Source organism: Neopelma chrysocephalum, unplaced genomic scaffold (assembly GCF_003984885.1).
Source record: "Neopelma chrysocephalum unplaced genomic scaffold, ASM398488v2 Primary Assembly neopelma1_65, whole genome shotgun sequence".
In the NCBI taxonomy this organism is placed as follows: Eukaryota; Metazoa; Chordata; class Aves; order Passeriformes; family Pipridae; genus Neopelma; species Neopelma chrysocephalum.
The window spans coordinates 671,226-689,668 of NW_020897722.1; the positions used below are offsets into that span (position 1 = coordinate 671,226).

At 44.9% G+C, this 18,443-nt stretch overlaps 1 protein-coding gene across 2 annotated transcripts in view; it reads left to right on the forward strand.

The window, feature by feature from the left end:
- The window catches only part of ADCY9 (adenylate cyclase 9), an 85,731-nt gene that overhangs the window by 46,735 nt on the left and 20,553 nt on the right, over positions 1 to 18,443 (forward strand). The window contains exons 2-6 of one of the 2 annotated variants that reach the window (XM_027683948.1): positions 179 to 351; positions 5,609 to 5,713; positions 9,960 to 10,177; positions 14,397 to 14,499; positions 17,649 to 17,857. In XM_027683948.1, coding sequence (XP_027539749.1) covers positions 179 to 351; positions 5,609 to 5,713; positions 9,960 to 10,177; positions 14,397 to 14,499; positions 17,649 to 17,857 — 808 coding nt within the window. The remainder of the gene's footprint in view (positions 1 to 178; positions 352 to 5,608; positions 5,714 to 9,959; positions 10,178 to 14,396; positions 14,500 to 17,648; positions 17,858 to 18,443) is intronic. The other variant, XM_027683949.1, reaches the window with a different exon arrangement.

Here is an 18,443-nt window from a genome sequence, read left to right on the forward strand (position 1 = left end):
ACCACTTTACACACAGCATCTTTATATTTCTGGTTGTTCTTCCCAGCCTTTTTCTGTGTGCTGTATTCCCGAGCCTTGACAGTGCTTTGGGAGTCACTGTATTTCATATCTGAGAAGCCCAAAGGAGTGTTGTTTTTGTCTTTCTGCAGTTCTGACTGTTCATTTCTATTTTCTGCAGGTTTGAAGACCTACCTGATCTCAGGTCAGAGGGTAAGGGAGCCCCACTGCAGCTGCTCACAAACGTTGCTTCCTGGCTTGGAGTCCACAGAGGGAGCCAGGACACAGGGAGCATCCTCAGCCGAGAACTCCAGAGACTCCACCGAGGCTCTCAAACAGGTGGAGAAACCAAAGGTGAGTTCTGATCTCAAAGACCAGCAGCACAGACCTCAAACCAGGCAAACCAGGGATGGGGAAACCTTACAGGCTTGTTTATGCACTGCTTTACATGTATATGTATGTATGTATGTAAGTATTTGTTTATATACATAGAGTGACAAAACATGGTTTGAGGGAGGAAAAAAATTACCAAGTAAAAATTCAGCTCACCAAATGACAGGCAATCCCTGAAGTAAGGTGAGCACTTTTTAAAGGTGGTTTCAAATAAGTATTTCCTTTTATATTTCAGGACTGAGAGGTCAGTGCTGCTTTTTCAATGGTCTGGATTTTATGCGGGGGAAAAAGAACATGATTTATGCAGCTACTGTAACTTTTGCGATTTTCTGCTTTTGCTACTCCTGCCATTCCTCTGTCATGCAGGTTGTGTACCTGTGAGCCTTTTTATGGGTATTTAACAGACATCCCTGCAGAAAGATAATGGGATTGTTTGTGTGGTGGGACAAAATGCTCTGAGGGGCTGTGACATTGTTATATCTGTTTGCTCTAGAAACCTGTATCTAGAGCTGAGGGCAAGGATTTGTATGGATTCAGCTCTGAGGAATGATGACACTTTGTTATGTTCACACCTCTCCCAAGATCTCTTGACAAGGAAATCTGTGAAACAATGTGTATTGCTTCAGAGCTTTGCTGTTACTCTTCATCTTCCAGCTCAGAACAGATTTCCCAAACAACAGATGTCTATTCTCTCTTTTCACTCGTGCTAAGAATTCCTTATCCTGGGCTGCCTGAGCTGGGCACAAATGTCAGAACCAGGATCCCTGTCCTTAGACTTCAGTGTGTTCAGTCCTGACTGGATCCCTTCAACACAAGTTTGAGATTGAGCTGGTGGAGTTGATGTAGGGATGATTTTTGTGCTACTCCATTTTTACTCCTTGTTTGTTTGTTGTCTGGATCAGGAGAGCGTGAGTAGGGCCCCTTTACCCTGCCTCTGCACATGGTTTAATGTTTTGCAGTAAAGGCACTGCACTACAAGTGAGATCAGCTGCACTGTCCAAAGTCAAGTGAGCTCCTTAGAGAGCAAGCCAGGCCTGTTTAACTGCAGAAGGCAGCTGTAGCCAACTTTATCCCTCCACAAAATATGCACTGTCTGTGGTTTGACAGCATCCAAGTTGCTGGTGATACGTTTCTATTCCTTCTCCCGTGTAAGAAAGAATATATTTGGCACCCTGCAGGCACCAGCTTTCCATCTCCTTCTTACCTTTCAGCGAAAGCACCAGCAACTAAGGCAGGAAAATACATCTTAGAGTTGGTGGGGAGCTGTCCAAATGAACCTGTGAGCACTGCCCAGTGCGTGACCGTGCACGGGTCCGGGTGTGACAGTGAGGGTGGAAACTCCTTCATTTCAAGGAGTGAAGGAAGAATGTGCCAAGTGGAGCAGCATGGCTGAGCTGTCTCTGGAGCAGAAGGGAAAGAGAAGGGATGAAACAAAGCAGTGAAGCTGAGGGTGCTGTTCTGAGAGACAGTGAGGATGCCTTGGGAATGTCAGACAGCGGAGGAGGCTGTGACTGAGGACCCTGAAACAACAGTGAAGTACAGGACTGACCAAGGTTGTTATGTACAAACTTACAGTGGCACTTGTTAAAATGATCCAGGTCCAAAATGAAATCTGTTGTTAAGGATCAGCTCTGTATTTTCTAAAACATGGGGTGACTACTCTGCAGAAGGGCAGGTACAGCTGCACCACTGTCCCTGAGCAGCTGATACGTGATGTGGAGCACGTTGCTGCCCCACCATGCTTTGTTTGCTGCCTAGTCCCTGATTTTCTGCTCTGGGGCTGTTGCTTAGTGTTAATTGCTGTTTAGAGTATCCTCGGTTGGAAGGGACCCACAAGGATCATCCAAGTGCAGCTCCTGGCTCTTGAAGTGTTTAAGTGCTGAGTGATGGTCTGTGCAGTGCACAAGTGCCAACGTGACTATCTGAGTGAGGGAAGGAGAAGCTAAAAGAAGCTGCTAAGAGGAGCACCTCGGACAAGTGCCAGCTCGCTTTCAGCTGCCTTGGATACCCTGTTGTGCCACAGCTACTGCAGAGAGTTTGTCTATGGGTGCCTGGTTTTACTCATCACCCTGAGCCCTGCTCGTCTGGCCAGGGATTCCTTGAGTGGCCTCACAGTTCACTGACGCTGGAGTGAATTCTGGGTGACTCCAGCCCGGGTTTGCCTGTGGTCTGATAAGCATCCCTATGGTGGATGCCATGGAGTGATGGAGCAATCCTGTGAGGCTTAAAAATGTGTTCTGAGACTGTAGTTGCAGCACAGGAGTGCAGAGTGTCTTTGCCTCTCACAGCATGGCCAGGTACAGGTATTCCAGGCTCCACAGCACAAGGGTGGAGGTGCACCAGCCTTCTCTCTGCTGTTACAGTCACAGAGTCGTGGAATGGTTTGGGTTGGAAGGATATTAAAACTCATCTCATTCCACCCCCTGCCATGGGCAGGGACACCTTCCACTAGCCCAGGTTGCTCCAAGCCCCGTCCAACCTGGCCTTGGACACTTCCAGGGATGGGGCAGCCACAGCTTCCCTGGAAAACCTGTGCCAGTGTTTTACCACTCCTGTTGTAAAAATCTTCTTCTCAATATCTAATCTCAATTTACCCTCTTTCAGTTTAAATAAATATGTACATCAAAAAATGTCCGCAAAGAACGACTGCAGTTTAATCACAGATCATGCACAATTTTTGAAAAGGAGTGGGTTTCTTTTTTACAGCCTTTGGGGGTTTGTGTGCTGGTTTTTTTTAAAGCCTGCAGCTCACTGGTAGGGTCTGGAGATGATAATTTGCAAAAGAATCATGACTTATATGCGACTGTTTTAAATACAAAGCTGTAAACAGTGTCAGTGTAGGAGGAGATGACTCCAGCTCTGCAAAAGAGACTTAAGTAGGAGGGGCAAAATTACAGGCAAGATGAAATATTTTTGCTTTAAAGGGAATAAGTGGCCATATTGGATGCCAAGGATGACTTTCACATTTGGGGCTTGAACAAATGTCAAGGAAAGTCAGGAGGGAGAATGCAACAGTACTTGATCCATGAAAGGAATCATGTTTCCTCCTCTGGTGTATCTGCAGTTCATTTAACTGCAAACTACAGTAAGTGTGGATATCAATACAGTGCATGTATGTAATTAAAATGGTAAGACAGAGGCTAAAACTATAAGTAAGTCTGTAATAGCAGCTGGTTTTTGAATGAAAACGCTGTAACCTGCTTAAGCAGTTTTGGTATCAGTTTATTTTCCCTATTATCTTTAATGAAATGCCTCACTTGACAGGGAATCATAAGCTGTTGTAAAAATGTTTTAATCATTGCTTGGTATGAAAACAGAAGGTCCTTTTGCTTGTCTGGGTGTTTGCTGGAAGTGCATTAATGTTTTATTCATGGCAGTGAGGCCACAGCACACGGAGCCCTGTGAGTGCCTGCAATAGGGAAGGAACTTAATGATGTTCACTTGAACACATGGGGAAAGTCAGAGGGATTTCTGCCTCTTCCCAAGGGTCAGGCTGCTTTTCCGAGCCCTTTGTCTCCTGGTTTAACCCCGGGAGCTGAGTGTTTGAGGTGGCCTTCCTAATTTAATAGCAAGATCAAACAGGGAGTATTTTCTTTATTTATTGCTGGAGGTGTTTGGTTTTTGTTGCCGTTAACTGACTTCTGCCATGGATAAATCTATTAACTAACCCTCTAGGAGTTTAGAGGGCTTGTTAGCCCGTTGCCAATTTGTTTTTCAAGCCATCTAATAATGCCTTCCACAGAGTGGTCAAGACATTCTTGGCATTTAGTCCGAGATTATTTTTAAACACAACCATTTGAGAACCAGCTTCGTAATTTCTTCAACTGTGCTGGTATTTGTTCAAACTGTGCAGGTTCAGAAGTGGACATAAGTTGCTTTTCTGATGCCAGTTAGGAAACTCAGAGTAATTTCAGTGCACCAACCTGGACTGTGCCCCTGAGGAACAGCAGATATGATGGTCTGCTGGCTTCTGAGAAGGATCAGTGTCTTCATGAAAGCCTTTGAGAGGCATTGTGGTGAGGTGGGTCAGCAGTCACAGGGAGAGTGGGCTGGGAGGAACACCTGAAAATTAAACATTCTGGGTGATTCCATTTCAGGCGTGACACCAGAGAGAGAAAAGGGGCTTTGGGTGAAGAGTCAGTTTTGAAAAGACTTAACACCCTGGTCTCTGAAGCCGGGAGAGAACCTGAAGGCAGAAGTTGTGGGTTTGGACCAGGAGAACGACAGACTAGAGAGACTTGAACGTGCCCCTCCTGAGTCCAGAAAAAACAGCTAAAGTGAACATGGGCTGTTGAGTTTGAAACAAAAGGCCCAAAGTGCTTTCTGAAAAACTTATCAGGATGCTCAGTGGATCCCCTCCCACACATCAGCAGACCTCTGGTGAGCCTGGTCGCAGTGACCATCTCCAGAGCAGGGGAGTTGCCAGGAGGGCTCAAGCACAGGGTGCTCTGAGCAGGATCCTGGCAGGACTGGAGGAGAGAGCGAAGAACTTGGAAGATACAATTCTGGGGTTCATTCCCCTAAAGAAGATCACATTTTAACTCGAAGGAATTAGCTTGTTTTAAAAGCTCAAGTGCAACATTTCACGTTGCTTCCAAAGTGCACAACCTGGAACTAGTACAAATCCGATGGGTTTGCTTTCCGTGTTCCCTGTGACATTTGCTGAGCGTTTGGCTTCAACAACATACAACAGCCTGAGCTCCACTCTCCTGCCTTAGAGCTCTGTATGAAAAAGTGTTTCCCTTCCTTAGTTTCAGATTTGTTGCTTTCCATTTCCCTGTACTGCTCATAATGCATCACACTGTTTCGTGCTTTTTCTGGATTTTGCTGCATTTTGTGCTAAGTCTTCACTCCTAATGCCATTCAGGTCCCTTTGCAGGCAGTTTTTACACAAGAAAATTGCACTTCACCTACTAAAGAGCATTTTACTCCTCTCGGGGAGGTCCTGTGCTAGTATGCAGCGATTACAGTATATCTGTGATCTTGCACTAGTGAAGCTTTCCTGGGTTAGATTTAGCTCCAGTGAACAGCAAATCTGTGATTTATTTTTGAAACGGTGCATTCTGTTCCAGTCAAGTTTTGCTCCCTGCTTCCCATTCTGTAGCTTTGTTTATCTTTTAACCATGCTGCAAGTATACAAGTGGACCGAATTACAAATTGCATAATACTACAAGGACACCAGAACATTCCTGGCTAAAATTTTTTTGTCTCATTGCAGCCTTGCCCTTCATGTAGTACCACCCTTGCTCCCCACTGCGATGTCAGCATAGAGGAAGGAGCTATCCAAAATGGTTGTCAGGATGAGCATAAAAACAGTACAAAGGTAATTTAAGTATTTCTCACTCCCCTTCTTTTCCCTTATTTCTCTGCTTCCCTCATCTTTCTCATTTTTGCTCCGCTGTTCCTTTATTCAAGCTCTTGAGCAGCAGAACGGATTTTGATTTTGAGCAGTTGTGTTCTAAAATTTAGTTCAAGTCCCCCGCCTCAATTTTCAGAATTTTTAGTAGTTTTATGGGCTCAGATTGATACTGAGAAGGACCTAAAATTTGGACTCTTTCAGTTACACTGAGGCTACTCAGAAGGCACAAACAGCACTGCCAGGCTCTCCATCCCTTACCCCAGTGGGCTGTGTCACATCACCACGAGTGATGTGTCTTGCCAATGTCTCCTGCATTGCAGCTCTAAGTCATTCCTGTTCATGCACAGCTGAAATTTTCAGCCTTCACTCACTTTGCACCCTTTTCTGACCAACAGATACAGCACCTTACATGTTCCTCGTGCTGCTGCCATGATTGCTTTCCTGAAGCCACCCACTTCTTCCTCTGCCTTTCCACACGTTGCCTGTTTGTTGTCTTGTTCGTGGCCTTCACAGCCCCTGCTCTGCCTGTCACCTCTCCTTCCTGAACATTAAGCTCCTGCCTAAATGCAGACTGGGGACCAGTGCTCATCACCTGGCTGTTATGTATTCAAATAAGTTTAATGCTTTCCCTCCTCGGGGCGAATCACTTCATAAACACACTCTGAGACAAGTCTTGTTCTTCACGTCTGGCTTACAACTCTTCTTGCCTATAAAGGTGGTTGAAAACCTTGCCAGCACTTACTCCACTGCTCAGCCACTGCATTACTCTGTGTTTGTCTCTCTGCTCTCTGTCTGTACTTGACCTGTTGTCTCATGCCTAAAGGGTAAGCTCAGAAGCAAGGCCTGCCTTACTGGGCTGTAGGGGTGTGTTACACAGCAGTTCTGTGCCAGGAGTCCCAGGAAACAGCCTAAGAAAAGAGTCAAATAATAATCCCTTCAACTCTGAGGGAGGTGGAGCAGAGTGGCCAACACGTACTGCTCTCAAACCAGCACGAGATCTTTAAGACAAAAACCCTGGGAGATCTGCAGGTGGGCAGGAGATGTTTCTTCTCCACGCTGCCTCTGCCCACGTGCCAGGGATCTCCAGGATCCAACTGCAAACAGAGATTGTCCTCAGGTACCGACTGCCTGGTGTCAGGCGATGTCTTCATTGGAATTATCCTTTAAGTTCTTTCCTCCTGCAGCTGTACTGGCTTCATGTGTGTGAATCAGCCAGTCATCTGACCCTGCTTGGAGGAGGTCTGTGCAGAGCAGAGGAAAAGGGCTGTAATTTCGCTGGAAGAAACATGTTAGTGGAGATCAAACTGCACGTCCTCCTTGGATTTGGTTTGGTTATTACTCAGCCAAAAATTGGAGCTGTTACGTGGCTGTCCAGTAAGTCTGGGATGCCTTTTTAACTGAGAGCCTTAAGAACAGCCACATACACAAAGTTACTGTGGCATTTGATTTCCAAATCTTCCTTGAAGTTTCAGGTCTCTTGGGAAAAGGAGCCGTAAGCTCCCTCTACCCATCTCTGGAGTCTGTTCCCTTCCCATGCCACATGCTGCCCTCATGTCCCCTGCCTTTTGGGAATGTTACTGATGTTTGACCACATCCTTGGACCTCTGTGGGTCCCAACAGCCTCTGGAGCTTCCCTGTCTTTTGATGAGAGGAAACGCTCACATCGAGTCTCTGAGTTCTCAAGCAAACCCTGTTGCCTTCAGAAGCCACAGTAACACTGGAGCTAACAACATTTAATAAATAGGGATTTTCTCCTACACAAACAGTTTCACACTCTAATCCCTGCCTGTAAAGATTAACAGAGTGGAGACAGCACAGGGAAACCTTGAGCTGACTGAAGGAAAGAATTTTCTTGGGGATTTGAGCCTTTGCCAAGGAGCTAAAGAGAAAGTCCATGCTGACCTTCTTTGAAGGAGCAGAAATTTTTACTGCATTTTTCAGATGATCTTAAAGAACAGCAGGGAGAGCAGACAGTGCACAGGAGTCCAGATCTTTTACTTGAGCTGATCATAGCGAAAACTGTGTTCTCTCAGTTACTGCTTCTCAAGTAACAAGTGGCTGCAGGGGTGAGGAAGAGGAGAAAGACACTTTATTATGAAAAAAAAGATGGTAACTATGACCTTCAGCTTTTCTTTAGGCCTCAGGTTGTTCTGGGAAGTGCTCTGAGCAAATATAATCTTTAGCATAAATATAAAAAGGCCCCCACCAAACAAAGAAAACCCTTCACTAGCAGCTTGTTGGTCAGTTCTCTTTGGTTTCCCTTTGTTAGTTCTCCTTATCTCCAAACCTGGCTCTGCAGGATGCCTTGTGCTCCATAGCCCTGTTCCCTCTGAGCAGGCCGGATAACCTGGTAGGGATGCAGGAGGACTTGCTTGGAAGCTGCTGAATGTTTTCCCTTAGAAAGAAAGAACATGGTGACCTTTTATGTGAGAAGTCCTCATGCCTCTTGCTTACAGGGGAGTGTCCCTCTGTCCCAGGCAGCACCTCTCTGTCCAAGAGGGCTCTTGGTCTGCCCCTGCTGGGATATGTGTGGCTGAAATCACCTTTCTCTCCTGGTTATTATGGTCTGTAGCAAAGCATTGGCAGCACACCAAGGAAACTACCCAATTTCCTATTCCTTCCTCAGCTGCTGTCGCTGCGCAGTGAACACCTGCAAGCTGCCAAAACAACTGTTGTGAGGGCTAGAAGGGACTAGACTGGGAATCCTTCCATCTCCTGGCTCCCAGCTCTCGGGCTCACACCTCCGCTGGGGCAGCCCAAGGATCCCGCCGTCCCCCTGGGAGCGAGGAAGGGGAAGCACAACCCACCTCCCTCCTGCTTTTCCTGTCGCTCCAGGGAACCATTCCAACACACCTTGTTATGGCTTTAGCTCTTGAGGTCTTGGCTGTGACAGGGAGCCAAGCCTGAGTGGTTCCTGACTCCTCCCTGCGTGAGGTTCTCCTGCTGCTCCGTTAGCTTTGCATCTCCCCTGGTTGTGCCTGCACCTTTCACTTCACCTGTCTGTGTTCATGTGCCTTGTTTGCTTCACAGGATAGATCACACAAGGAAATTCAATTAATTTTGCATGGGCAGCCAGCAACCAGATATTTTTTAACTTTAACTAAGTTGATTTTACAATGTCAGTAACATATTTCAGCGTGTGGTTGGGGTGGTGATGATATTTATGGTATTTATTTATGGTCACTGCGGTGGCATCCAAGAATAGTCTTCTGGAGGAGCTTGTCAGAGCTGTACAGGCAGGAATGGAGAAGCTTCTGTCATGAGTGGGCTTCAGGATGAGGATAAATGCTGCATGATAAGTGATAAGACGTGGAGGGGGGAGATGAACATTCAAATATGCTAAGTTTGCTCTGTGTTTGCATTTGAAAATGATCCTGACTAACTGCAGTTCATTTTCATTCTAACCACACTTAATTATCTAATTCTTTTGGAATTGCTTCAGTGCATATTGGTCTAGGTCAAACAAAATGTAAAAGAAGGAACTCCAGGCTTCATGAAAATAGAACGATTTTTGGTTAGAAGTAATTTGTGTTCTCAAATGAAAGCAGAATTGGTGATGCTGTACCTAAGCCATGTTGCAGGCTGTGTCAGAATTAACAGTGCAGTCTTAATTAATACAAAGGCAGAAGAAAACCAGAAAGAAGAAGTATGCCTTAGTCAGTGAAGAAAATGCAGTTTAATTTGTAGGATTTTTTTTTTTTTGGTAGGATGATGAGATGTACAAAAGGGCTGTTCCCACAGGTAGGAGAGAGGAGAAAGCTCTGGGAAAGCAGCAGGGCTGTAGTGGTCAGGAAGGATCAGCAAGGGCTGAGTTGTCTCATGATCTGTGGAAAGTCAGCACAGTTGATGTGCGTATTTAAAAAGCTTTTTAGGGGAATCTGAACCTTAAGACAAGGGAATGAAATTTGGGCCTGTGGTTGGTTGTCATTGCATGTGTGAAAATGTACATTGTTTCCTGCTCCTTGGAAAGTTGGTACAGAAAAAGCAAGAAGACACCTAAACAGGGATGTGCCTGCAGAACGTGGAGGAGATACATCCAGAGGAGATGTGGGTGGGTTCAGGGCAGGTGGAGTTTGGTCTTTGACGTGGTCAGGTCAGAACTCAATGTGTTGAGGAAGAGCTTCTTCCAGCTTTTGCTCCTTGGAATCTCATCTGTTTGCCCTCTCAACCGCTAACATTCCCTCTGTATGTTTTCCTTTCTGCCACCCAGGCTCCAGGAGGACACAGTCCCAAGACTCAGAATGGACTTTTGAGTCCTCCACAGGAGGAAAAGCTCAGCAACAGTCAAACCTCTCTGTATGAAATGCTGCAAGAGAAAGGCCGGTGGGGCGGGGTGAGCCTGGATCAGTCAGCTCTCCTCCCTCTGAGGTTCAAAAATATCCGAGAAAAGACAGATGCTCACTTTGTGGATGTGATTAAAGAGGACAGGTAAGGAAAATGGAGTGTAAAATCTTGTAAAGGTGAAAAGGCAGTACCAGGGTCCCGTATCTTTAGTCTTCATTTGTGTGCTTTTTTGTCTAATTACTGTTAACATACAACATGTTCTACGTTTCCTGATTTTAGTCTTAATTCTGCTAAAACCACAGTAGGAATTTGATATCAGAAACATTCTGTTTAGAAATATGTAAAGCCAGTTTTTTCATCGCTTCCATGGTGAACAGTCCTCCTTCGGTCGAACCTTGGGAAAGGAAATTGCTCTTTAAATCACTTGTCACGAAGTTCAGCTCTATCTTGACAATCAAACGTCGTCTAAATGCACGTAGTTTGTACCTTCCTCTGCAATTTAAAGTGTAACATAAAATCTGAACCACGAAACTCACATTTTTGTATAGCAGAAGAACAACAGCTGATAACATTGTGTGACTAACACCTAGAAATCATGCTGGGCTTGGAAACGGAATTAATAGGAGAGAATTCTCATGGAACTGCTACCTCCTTACATATTGTAAAGTTGGTTTCTCACTCCGTTTCAAGCAAAGAAAAATGATTTTGGGCAGAGGAAATGTTGTCCAAAATTCAGTAGTGTGGGATTTTTATAAACACAAAATGATATATCCCCTGTTATGACTGGAGCAACTAAACAGATAACTTGAGTTTGTTATTATCTATGGCTATTCTTGTTTTTGTTTTTGTTTCACTGCTTGCACTCAAATTGAGGGTGTTTTGTCTAAATATCCTTGAAACTGCTGTGTGCTTGTATGGACTCTGGGCTGCTTGGAACAGGGACACATCACCTGGACTGGAAACATAACTAAGGCGGGGAGAGGTGAGAGCAAACGACAGGAGTTCCTCTTCAATCTCTTATCCAGATTTTCTCAGTTTACCTTTCTCCTGTGCTCAAATTCAGTTAAAACTTAGGTTCCTTTATTGTTTTTCTCTGTGTGTGTTCTGTCACCGGTGGCTGAGAATTGGTGTTTAGCTGATATTTTCAAATATTAGGAGACAGTCAGATCGGGAAAGTCCCAGTGTTGGCAGAAATCAGCAAGAACAAACAGGGTTGTTGTTTAAAATGTAACCAGCACACTGCAAACTTTAACTTATAGAAGTAGCTTAATTTATGCCCTTGGTCTGCTGAAGATACTTCGCTCAAGCTCTTGTGTTCCCGGTGCTTTCCTCCCGCACTCCCAACATGGATAATTCTCCCTGATTCGGAAAAAAGGAAGAAGCAGGACTGTGATTTGAGATCAGTCAAAGCCTGGCTCTTTTTTGGTCTCAATTAAATATCATCATTACCATATTAAGTGGGCCATTTCTTGTTGCCACGGAAACTTCTCTGCCGAGTTCAGTTCATGTAAACATAACTTTCCAAAAATAATCTTCTGATTAATTAGCTCTAAGCAAAATGCTTTAAGCCTACTGGTTTACACTGATCTTTTCAACATCCCTCAATGAGAAATTATATGGAATAAGTCCTTTTAAAAGTGTTCTTGATCCCCTGCTATAAAACATAATTGTTGGTCTTGACGAATCGAGCATCTGTGGGGATCTTTGGATGTGGAATTTGAGGTGTTGTTTTACAGGAATCCCCATTTTCAGTAGGTTTTGTTGCATTGGTTTGACGTTGCTGCAAACCCAGCAGCGGCCAAGTGACCAAGCCCTGAGCACTGGGCAGCAATTTCCACAGAATTCCTATTGACAGAAAGTACTTAACCCAGATATGATGCTGAGGTGCATAAATTCATCCCACAGGCTTCCCGGAGAGCTGGGAAGGGTAAACGTGTCCTCGGGGGATTCAGGAGCCTGGACACTGCATTAGGAAGCTGCCTGGGGCTGGCTGGGAGGAAATGCTGGACACTGGTGATATTTTTCATTTCCAGTCTCTTTCTGGAGCTTTAGCTGTGTGGTTGGGAGCTTCTTTGCATGCTGAGATTTAACCTTGGAGCTGATACCTCAGCACTGCCTTTAAAATAATAATAATGGAGAAGGTCTTAGTGTGGCATGTTTGTATGAGTAATTATAGAAGCATACTTCTATGAAAAGTTATCAGTTCTTACAACTTGTTTCTCTATATTTGACAAACAGGGTATGATTTGAGCTTTGAGCCTGGCTTCACTACAGTCACTATAAAAATACCATTCATTGTAATCTGCACATTACTGTGTGTATTTTAAAAGAAAACTGTATTGTAAGAGTACAGAATGTTTGAACTTAATTTCATTGGGAATATCCTCAAAGGATTCTCGGGTTTGGGATTTTTGTTTCCAAGAAAAATTAGGTATTCCTTAGGTTATAGACCTGCTGAAGTACAAGAAACAGGTACTCACGAACTGATCAGGGCAGTAATTCCAGTAATCTCTTTAGACTTACAGAGCACAGTCCCAGGGATGTATGGAGCTCCCCTAGAACTGGGTTCTGTGCAGCCCTTCATCCCCTCCTTGGGTCAGCTTCCTGTTTAAATACTTTTAAAATTTGTTTGTTTCTTTCATCTCCCACTTCCCAGTGTTGCTTGATCCGGGGAACACACAAATCCCTGTGCTGGGAGGCACAGTGGCCTCCTGGGGAGCACGTTGTGTACTTGACTGTTTAGTCAAGTAAAGTGGGATCTTCCTCTTTGGGACAGACTGGGCTGACACGGAGCTGGATTGGCACCAGGAATGCTGCCTTCTCCCTCGTTCCATCCTGTTGCACCTTCTGTTTCGTGCTGCACTGGCAGCTGGATTGTTCCTCTGACATCATCCAGCACAACATCACCATCCTCTATTGAGCTTCCCGGGAGAAAGAAAGGGAATTCAACAATCTTTAAAAAAAAAAACAACCAAAAGCTTTCAAAATTCTTAATATAAGATGCTCTTAGAAACATGTAAGAGAGGGGAGGAACGAAGACAAGGAATAATGACAGACAGAAGGGCGACTCAAGTGAATGTGTCCTGTCATTCTTTCAGGGCATCCTGATGTTCTTAATATATTGGCCAAGGCCAAGGTTATAAAGTATCAGCCATATTCATGTTTAGAGTCGTTTGTCTTCCCTGGCATCAGTCTAAGAATCTGTGGTTGGTTGGTCTTGCATTTCAATTAAAAAAAGTGCTTCCCACGTGCAATTGTGTGCCGGGGAGCTTGTACTTCCAGAAAAACCCTGTGCCAAGAGTTCGGCAAAATTAAACAGAAACAAAACCCATAACCAGCTTCCCCCAAAAAGAGGCTCTGTAGGATCTTTCAGCTTCTTCATCTGCTGAGAGTTTGTCCTCATGTGCATCTTTAAGTCAAATCCTTTCAGCTCTCTGACACCTGCTCAAGAAAGAAAAAAGAGGGGTCGCAGATCAAGTGCCAGAGCTGTCTTTAAGAAACTTCACTCATAAACCTCTTACAACTAATGCAAAACTCAACTTTCTATTTTTCCTCCAGAGAATCAGAAATATAAACAACTTTTTAATGATTGAAGCCTCTTCTATGTTGTTTATTTTGATTTTTTTCTGCACCTGACACTGGAAGAGAAGGTGAAGGAGGGCATAAACACCCTCTGGTAGATGCTGCTTCTGGGTCCCTCAGCCCTTCTGAGCTGGTGTCATTATTTGTCACTGGCTTTGTTGATGATTCTGGTCATTTTAAATCTTCTGTTTGAACAGTAAATCTAAGCTCTCTGTCTCCTCAGGTTCCATTTCTTTGCAGCCCAGATTCTTAAGGGAGTGTTTTACCAGTCGAGTTACTGAGTCATTTTAGTGTCTGAAATAACAAGAAACTGCTGTTTTCTAAAAGGGACAATGGTTTTTTTCCCCTAACAATTTGTCACCTTTGTCATCCTTGGCTTGCTTTGAGCAGTAGAATTCCACCCAAGGCACAAATATCCATCAGCCACGTGTCTCCTGAGGCTGTGCCTCTGTAGCAGCAATTAACCTTTACTGTTTGCTGGCTTATATTGCAATTATCTGGAGTCATCTGGAGTGAGAGCTGTTAAGTTTCTTGAAGGACTTGTTAGTCTCTTCCTGAAAGTATAAAAGTTTGCTTTGTCATTTTTTTGGTGGAATATTTCCTTTGACTGAGTGAGTGTTGTGACTAAGGGGGTACTTTGGTGATCAAGAGCAGAGAAAAGCCAAAGGAACTTCAAAGCCAAGGTCCAGCATCCCTAGAAACAGCAACCACAGACCAGGGGGGATCTGAAAGAGGTACAGCTGAACAAACTGATGTTTATATTGTCTTTTTTTTTTTTTAGCCTCATGAAAGATTATTTCTTTAAACCACCTATTAACAAGCTGAGCCTGAACTTCCTGGATCAGGATTTGGAGATGACCTACAGGACGAGCTACCAGGAAGAGGTGTGTTTCTCCTGGCATTGGTTTCCTTCTGTAATCCATCTGAGCTACTTTCTGTCGTTTTCTGGGGGTTTTTTCAACACATCTCGTTGTAGTTGATGACAAGGGTCATGAAATGTCAAATGTGATTTACTGCTGGTATTGCTGCCTCTGCAAACAGTCTCCTTTCAGTTTGTCACAGAATCACAAACTGGTCTGGGTTGGAAGGGACCTTAAAGCTCATCTTTTTTCACCTCCTGCCATGGGTCTCCCTGGAGCCTTCTCTTCTCCAGGTGAACACCCCCAACTCTCCCAGCCTGGCTCCAGAGCAGGGGGGCTCCAGCCCTTGGAGCATCAACATACCCTGTACCCCCAATCTAGTCTTACATTTGGGCTAGAAATCCATTTTCACAGTCCACCAAGGTTCACTAATTACTTCTCACCTGCCTTTTCTCCGTGCTCAGGTTAATGTTTTAAGGCTCTACGTTGGCCAGAGAACCATGTTGAGATGGAAGTAAAGGAGCCTTCTCATCAAATATCCCAGCTTTGAGAATGGCAACTTTGAATTTGATTTTTTTTCAAGTCACAGCCCCATGGTTACCCCCTGTGGAACCTAATCCCGTGCTGAACTCAAATGCCCTAATTCCATAAGTGTGCTGCATTCAGAAACCCCGTGGAATTGTAAAGAGCAGTGAGTAAGTTGTGAGGAACTCGGTACTCTCTTCAGGATTCTGCACTGAGTGTATCAAGTCCTCAATTCCCTCGAGGGCTAATAATATCACAGGCTTTCCATGTCAGTGGATATCCCTGCCTGGCTGATAGGAACTGGCATTTACATAAAGTGACATTAGGTGTCATTTAGAACTGAGGCTGCATTTTCACCAGGAGCTGAAAAACTGCTGCCAGAAGAAGGCAATTGCTCTGCTCTGTCCTTCCCGTTCCTCCTCCTCCCTGCTCCTCCTAATGGCTCTGGTGCTTACCGGCCTTCCCCGCTGTGAGCAGCTCATTTACTGGCCCAGCATAAAATATTCATGGTTTGTTTTTCTGTCTGGAACTCTTTCTTTTCCCATCCCTCTGTTTTCTGCCTCGTGGAACCAGCAGCTCTCGGAGGGGTTGGCAAATGCCAGAGCCAGCCCAAGATGCCAGAGCCAGCCCAAGATAAGCCTGGCAGCAGGAAGGGGAATGTGCCCTTCCCTTCCAGCAGTGCAGAGCTGTTGGTTTGGCTCATCCAGCTGCAGAATTGCATTGGGATAAATGTAGGTGTGGGTTTCTTTTTTTCCCAGTAGTATGTCCTACATCTGAGGGCAGGTGGGATTTCTGCTTCTGCTGCTCATTGTTTTCAGTTCTGGGCAGCATTGTCATGTTCTCCCTGGCAGTAGCCCCTGTTTGCTTGTTTTCTAATACTTCCAGGTGAGACCTAACTTAATTTGTTTTTGCCAAGGGAAAGCCCAGTTGTGTTGCAGTTCAGTCTGTTCACTTTGTTCACTCCATACTCATCCTTCAGCAAAATAGTCTAGTGGTATCTGCATAAAGCTCCTGTAGCAACAACAGGGAGAAGTTTCCCCTGGCATACTGGTTTATTTGCAGATATAAAATAAAATTTGCAAACTATACAGAAAATAGTAAATCAAGTTGTTTCCAATGGAAAGATTGGAAAGAGAAATGAAGTAGTAATAATCAAATATATAGAGATTGACCTATTAATGTGGATAGGTAGGGAATTCCTAGAAGGAGCACCAATGAGATCTGTGCATTTTGTTAGTAGTAAGCTATTAATTTGAAAATCATTATATAAATCTCCCTGGAAATGGGAATCTTCACTCTCTAATAGTAACTCTGCAGCACTGGGGCAAAAACTTTTTAAAGCCTTAATATTAGCAGAGTACTGGTCTGAAACAGCAACAAAATCTTCTCTTGGAGAGTGAAAAGAGTTGTCAGCACTCCTAGTTCTCTAATTGCCTGGCCATCAACCGCTGCTGAAAGTAACTTCCAGCACCCCTGAATTCCCCTCTAATTACACAGTGCCAGCTGCATGCTCGGGTTGTGATCCCTCTCCAGAGTCAGCTCTGCTTCCCAGGAGCTTGCTTAGCCTGTTCTTGTTTGGAAATGAAGGCACTACTTAGCACTGTCAGAGCATCTTTAACACTGTCACCTGGGGATACAGTGCTGCTTCCCTTAATTCAATTGGTGGGACTTGGTGTGTGAGCAGCATTCTGCTGCTGTTCAGCTTAAAAGGTAATTTTGGCACTGAAGTGATGCTGGCTGAATTTATTGGGTTGCAGAGAGGTACAAATGAGGGACAGGTTTGTTTCCCAATATTGCTGAGTGCAGGAAGTGTTCTGAGGAGCAAAGGAAACTTCCAGATTAAACCAGAGCCCTCCAACTGGGTGCCTTCATGTTGACATTGATAACATAATTTCTGTTTTTCTTTGGAACTTGCTTTCTGTGGTCCCTTGGGCAGATAAAGACAGTCCCAAAACTGGGCTCACCTGAGTAAGCCAGGATGTGGAGCTCATGATCTAGTTTTTAGCTGGACTGTCCACAGTAGCACAAGCACAGCTGCACAAGCACTGGGCCAGGACAAGATGGGATGGGAATGTGTGGTGAGGGGTTATGGAAGAGCAGGACTTGGTGTCCTGGGATCTGATCAATTTGGATTACACACAGTCCCAGTGGCTGCTTTTAATGGTCTGAAAGGGAGATGTGAACCCTTCCACAGGAGCTGTTACTGTGGGGAGGCGTTTGGAGGGTTTTCTTAAAGACCCATTGAAGCTAAAAAGTAAAATCTGTTATTATTTTAAATTGAAATCATTGCAGAAAATGTCTCACAGCTTTATCTGCTAGTAATTATATTCGTGTTTCTTTGCACAGAATAGTCAATTTTCTTTTTATTTTATTTCTGTATCATAATAATGTGTAAAAATCACCTCAGTCCTGGGGGCTGTGCTGCCAATGCTTTTTTTCAACAGTCTTCTCAGAGAACTGTGACAGCCATGGCACCACCTCTTCTGCTTCTTGTTTCCGAACATTCCTTACATTGGATTAACGAAGTGGCCAAAACTTCTTTATTCCCCAACTTGTTGTTTCGAGCTGCTGTTTATCACCCAGTTGAATTCAACAGAGTGGCATTTATTCACGTCCAACCCTTCCCTCAATGCCTGTATTCCACACAGGTCATGAAGAATGCTCCAGTGAAGACGTTTGCCAGCGCTACCTTCAGCTCGCTCCTGGACGTGTTCCTGTCCACCACAGTCTTCCTCATCCTCTCCATCACCTGTTTCCTGAAGCACGGAATGGTGGCGTCCCCTCCGCCCCCCGCCGCCGTCGCCGTGTTCGTCGTCGCCATCCTGCTGGAAGTGCTGTCCCTTGTCGTCTCCATTAGGTAAATTACGAGTGACGGAGCCTGGGAATAGCAGGGGGAGCTGAGGTGGTGGCTGGCTCGGGAACATTTTGTTGGAGGTGGTGGCTGACTCGGGAACATTTTGTTTGAGGTGGTGGCTGGCTCGGGAACATTTTGTTTGACAGCCCCCCAGGAAAGCGCTTGGACGGTCTGTGATGTTCGAAGAGCGGCGTCGGTGCAGCCAAGGGTGGCGGCAGATCTTGTGCAGAGAGAGCTCTGGCTGCAGGGGTTGCAGGAGAAGTGTGGCTCTGATGGAGGCCACTTAGGGAAGCGGGATCTGCACACCATGCCTGCGCCTCTTACTGTTCCTTGGGATGCCCCATGAGCCTCCCCTCACAGGGCCATCAGAATCCAAACAGAAAACTTTTGTCTGTCGTTCAAACAAACCCACCCAAAAAATTGCTAGATAAAAATACACCGTTCTGGGGTTAAAACTGTGAAACCATGTATCAGAGGTGCAAAGAGCAGTCCTTCTCTCAATGGAAAAAAAGAAGAAAAATTGCTAAAGTCTCATTGCATCTGTCCAGTAATAGTTTGTTTTTAAAGTTTCGTGGATTAATGTTGTAAG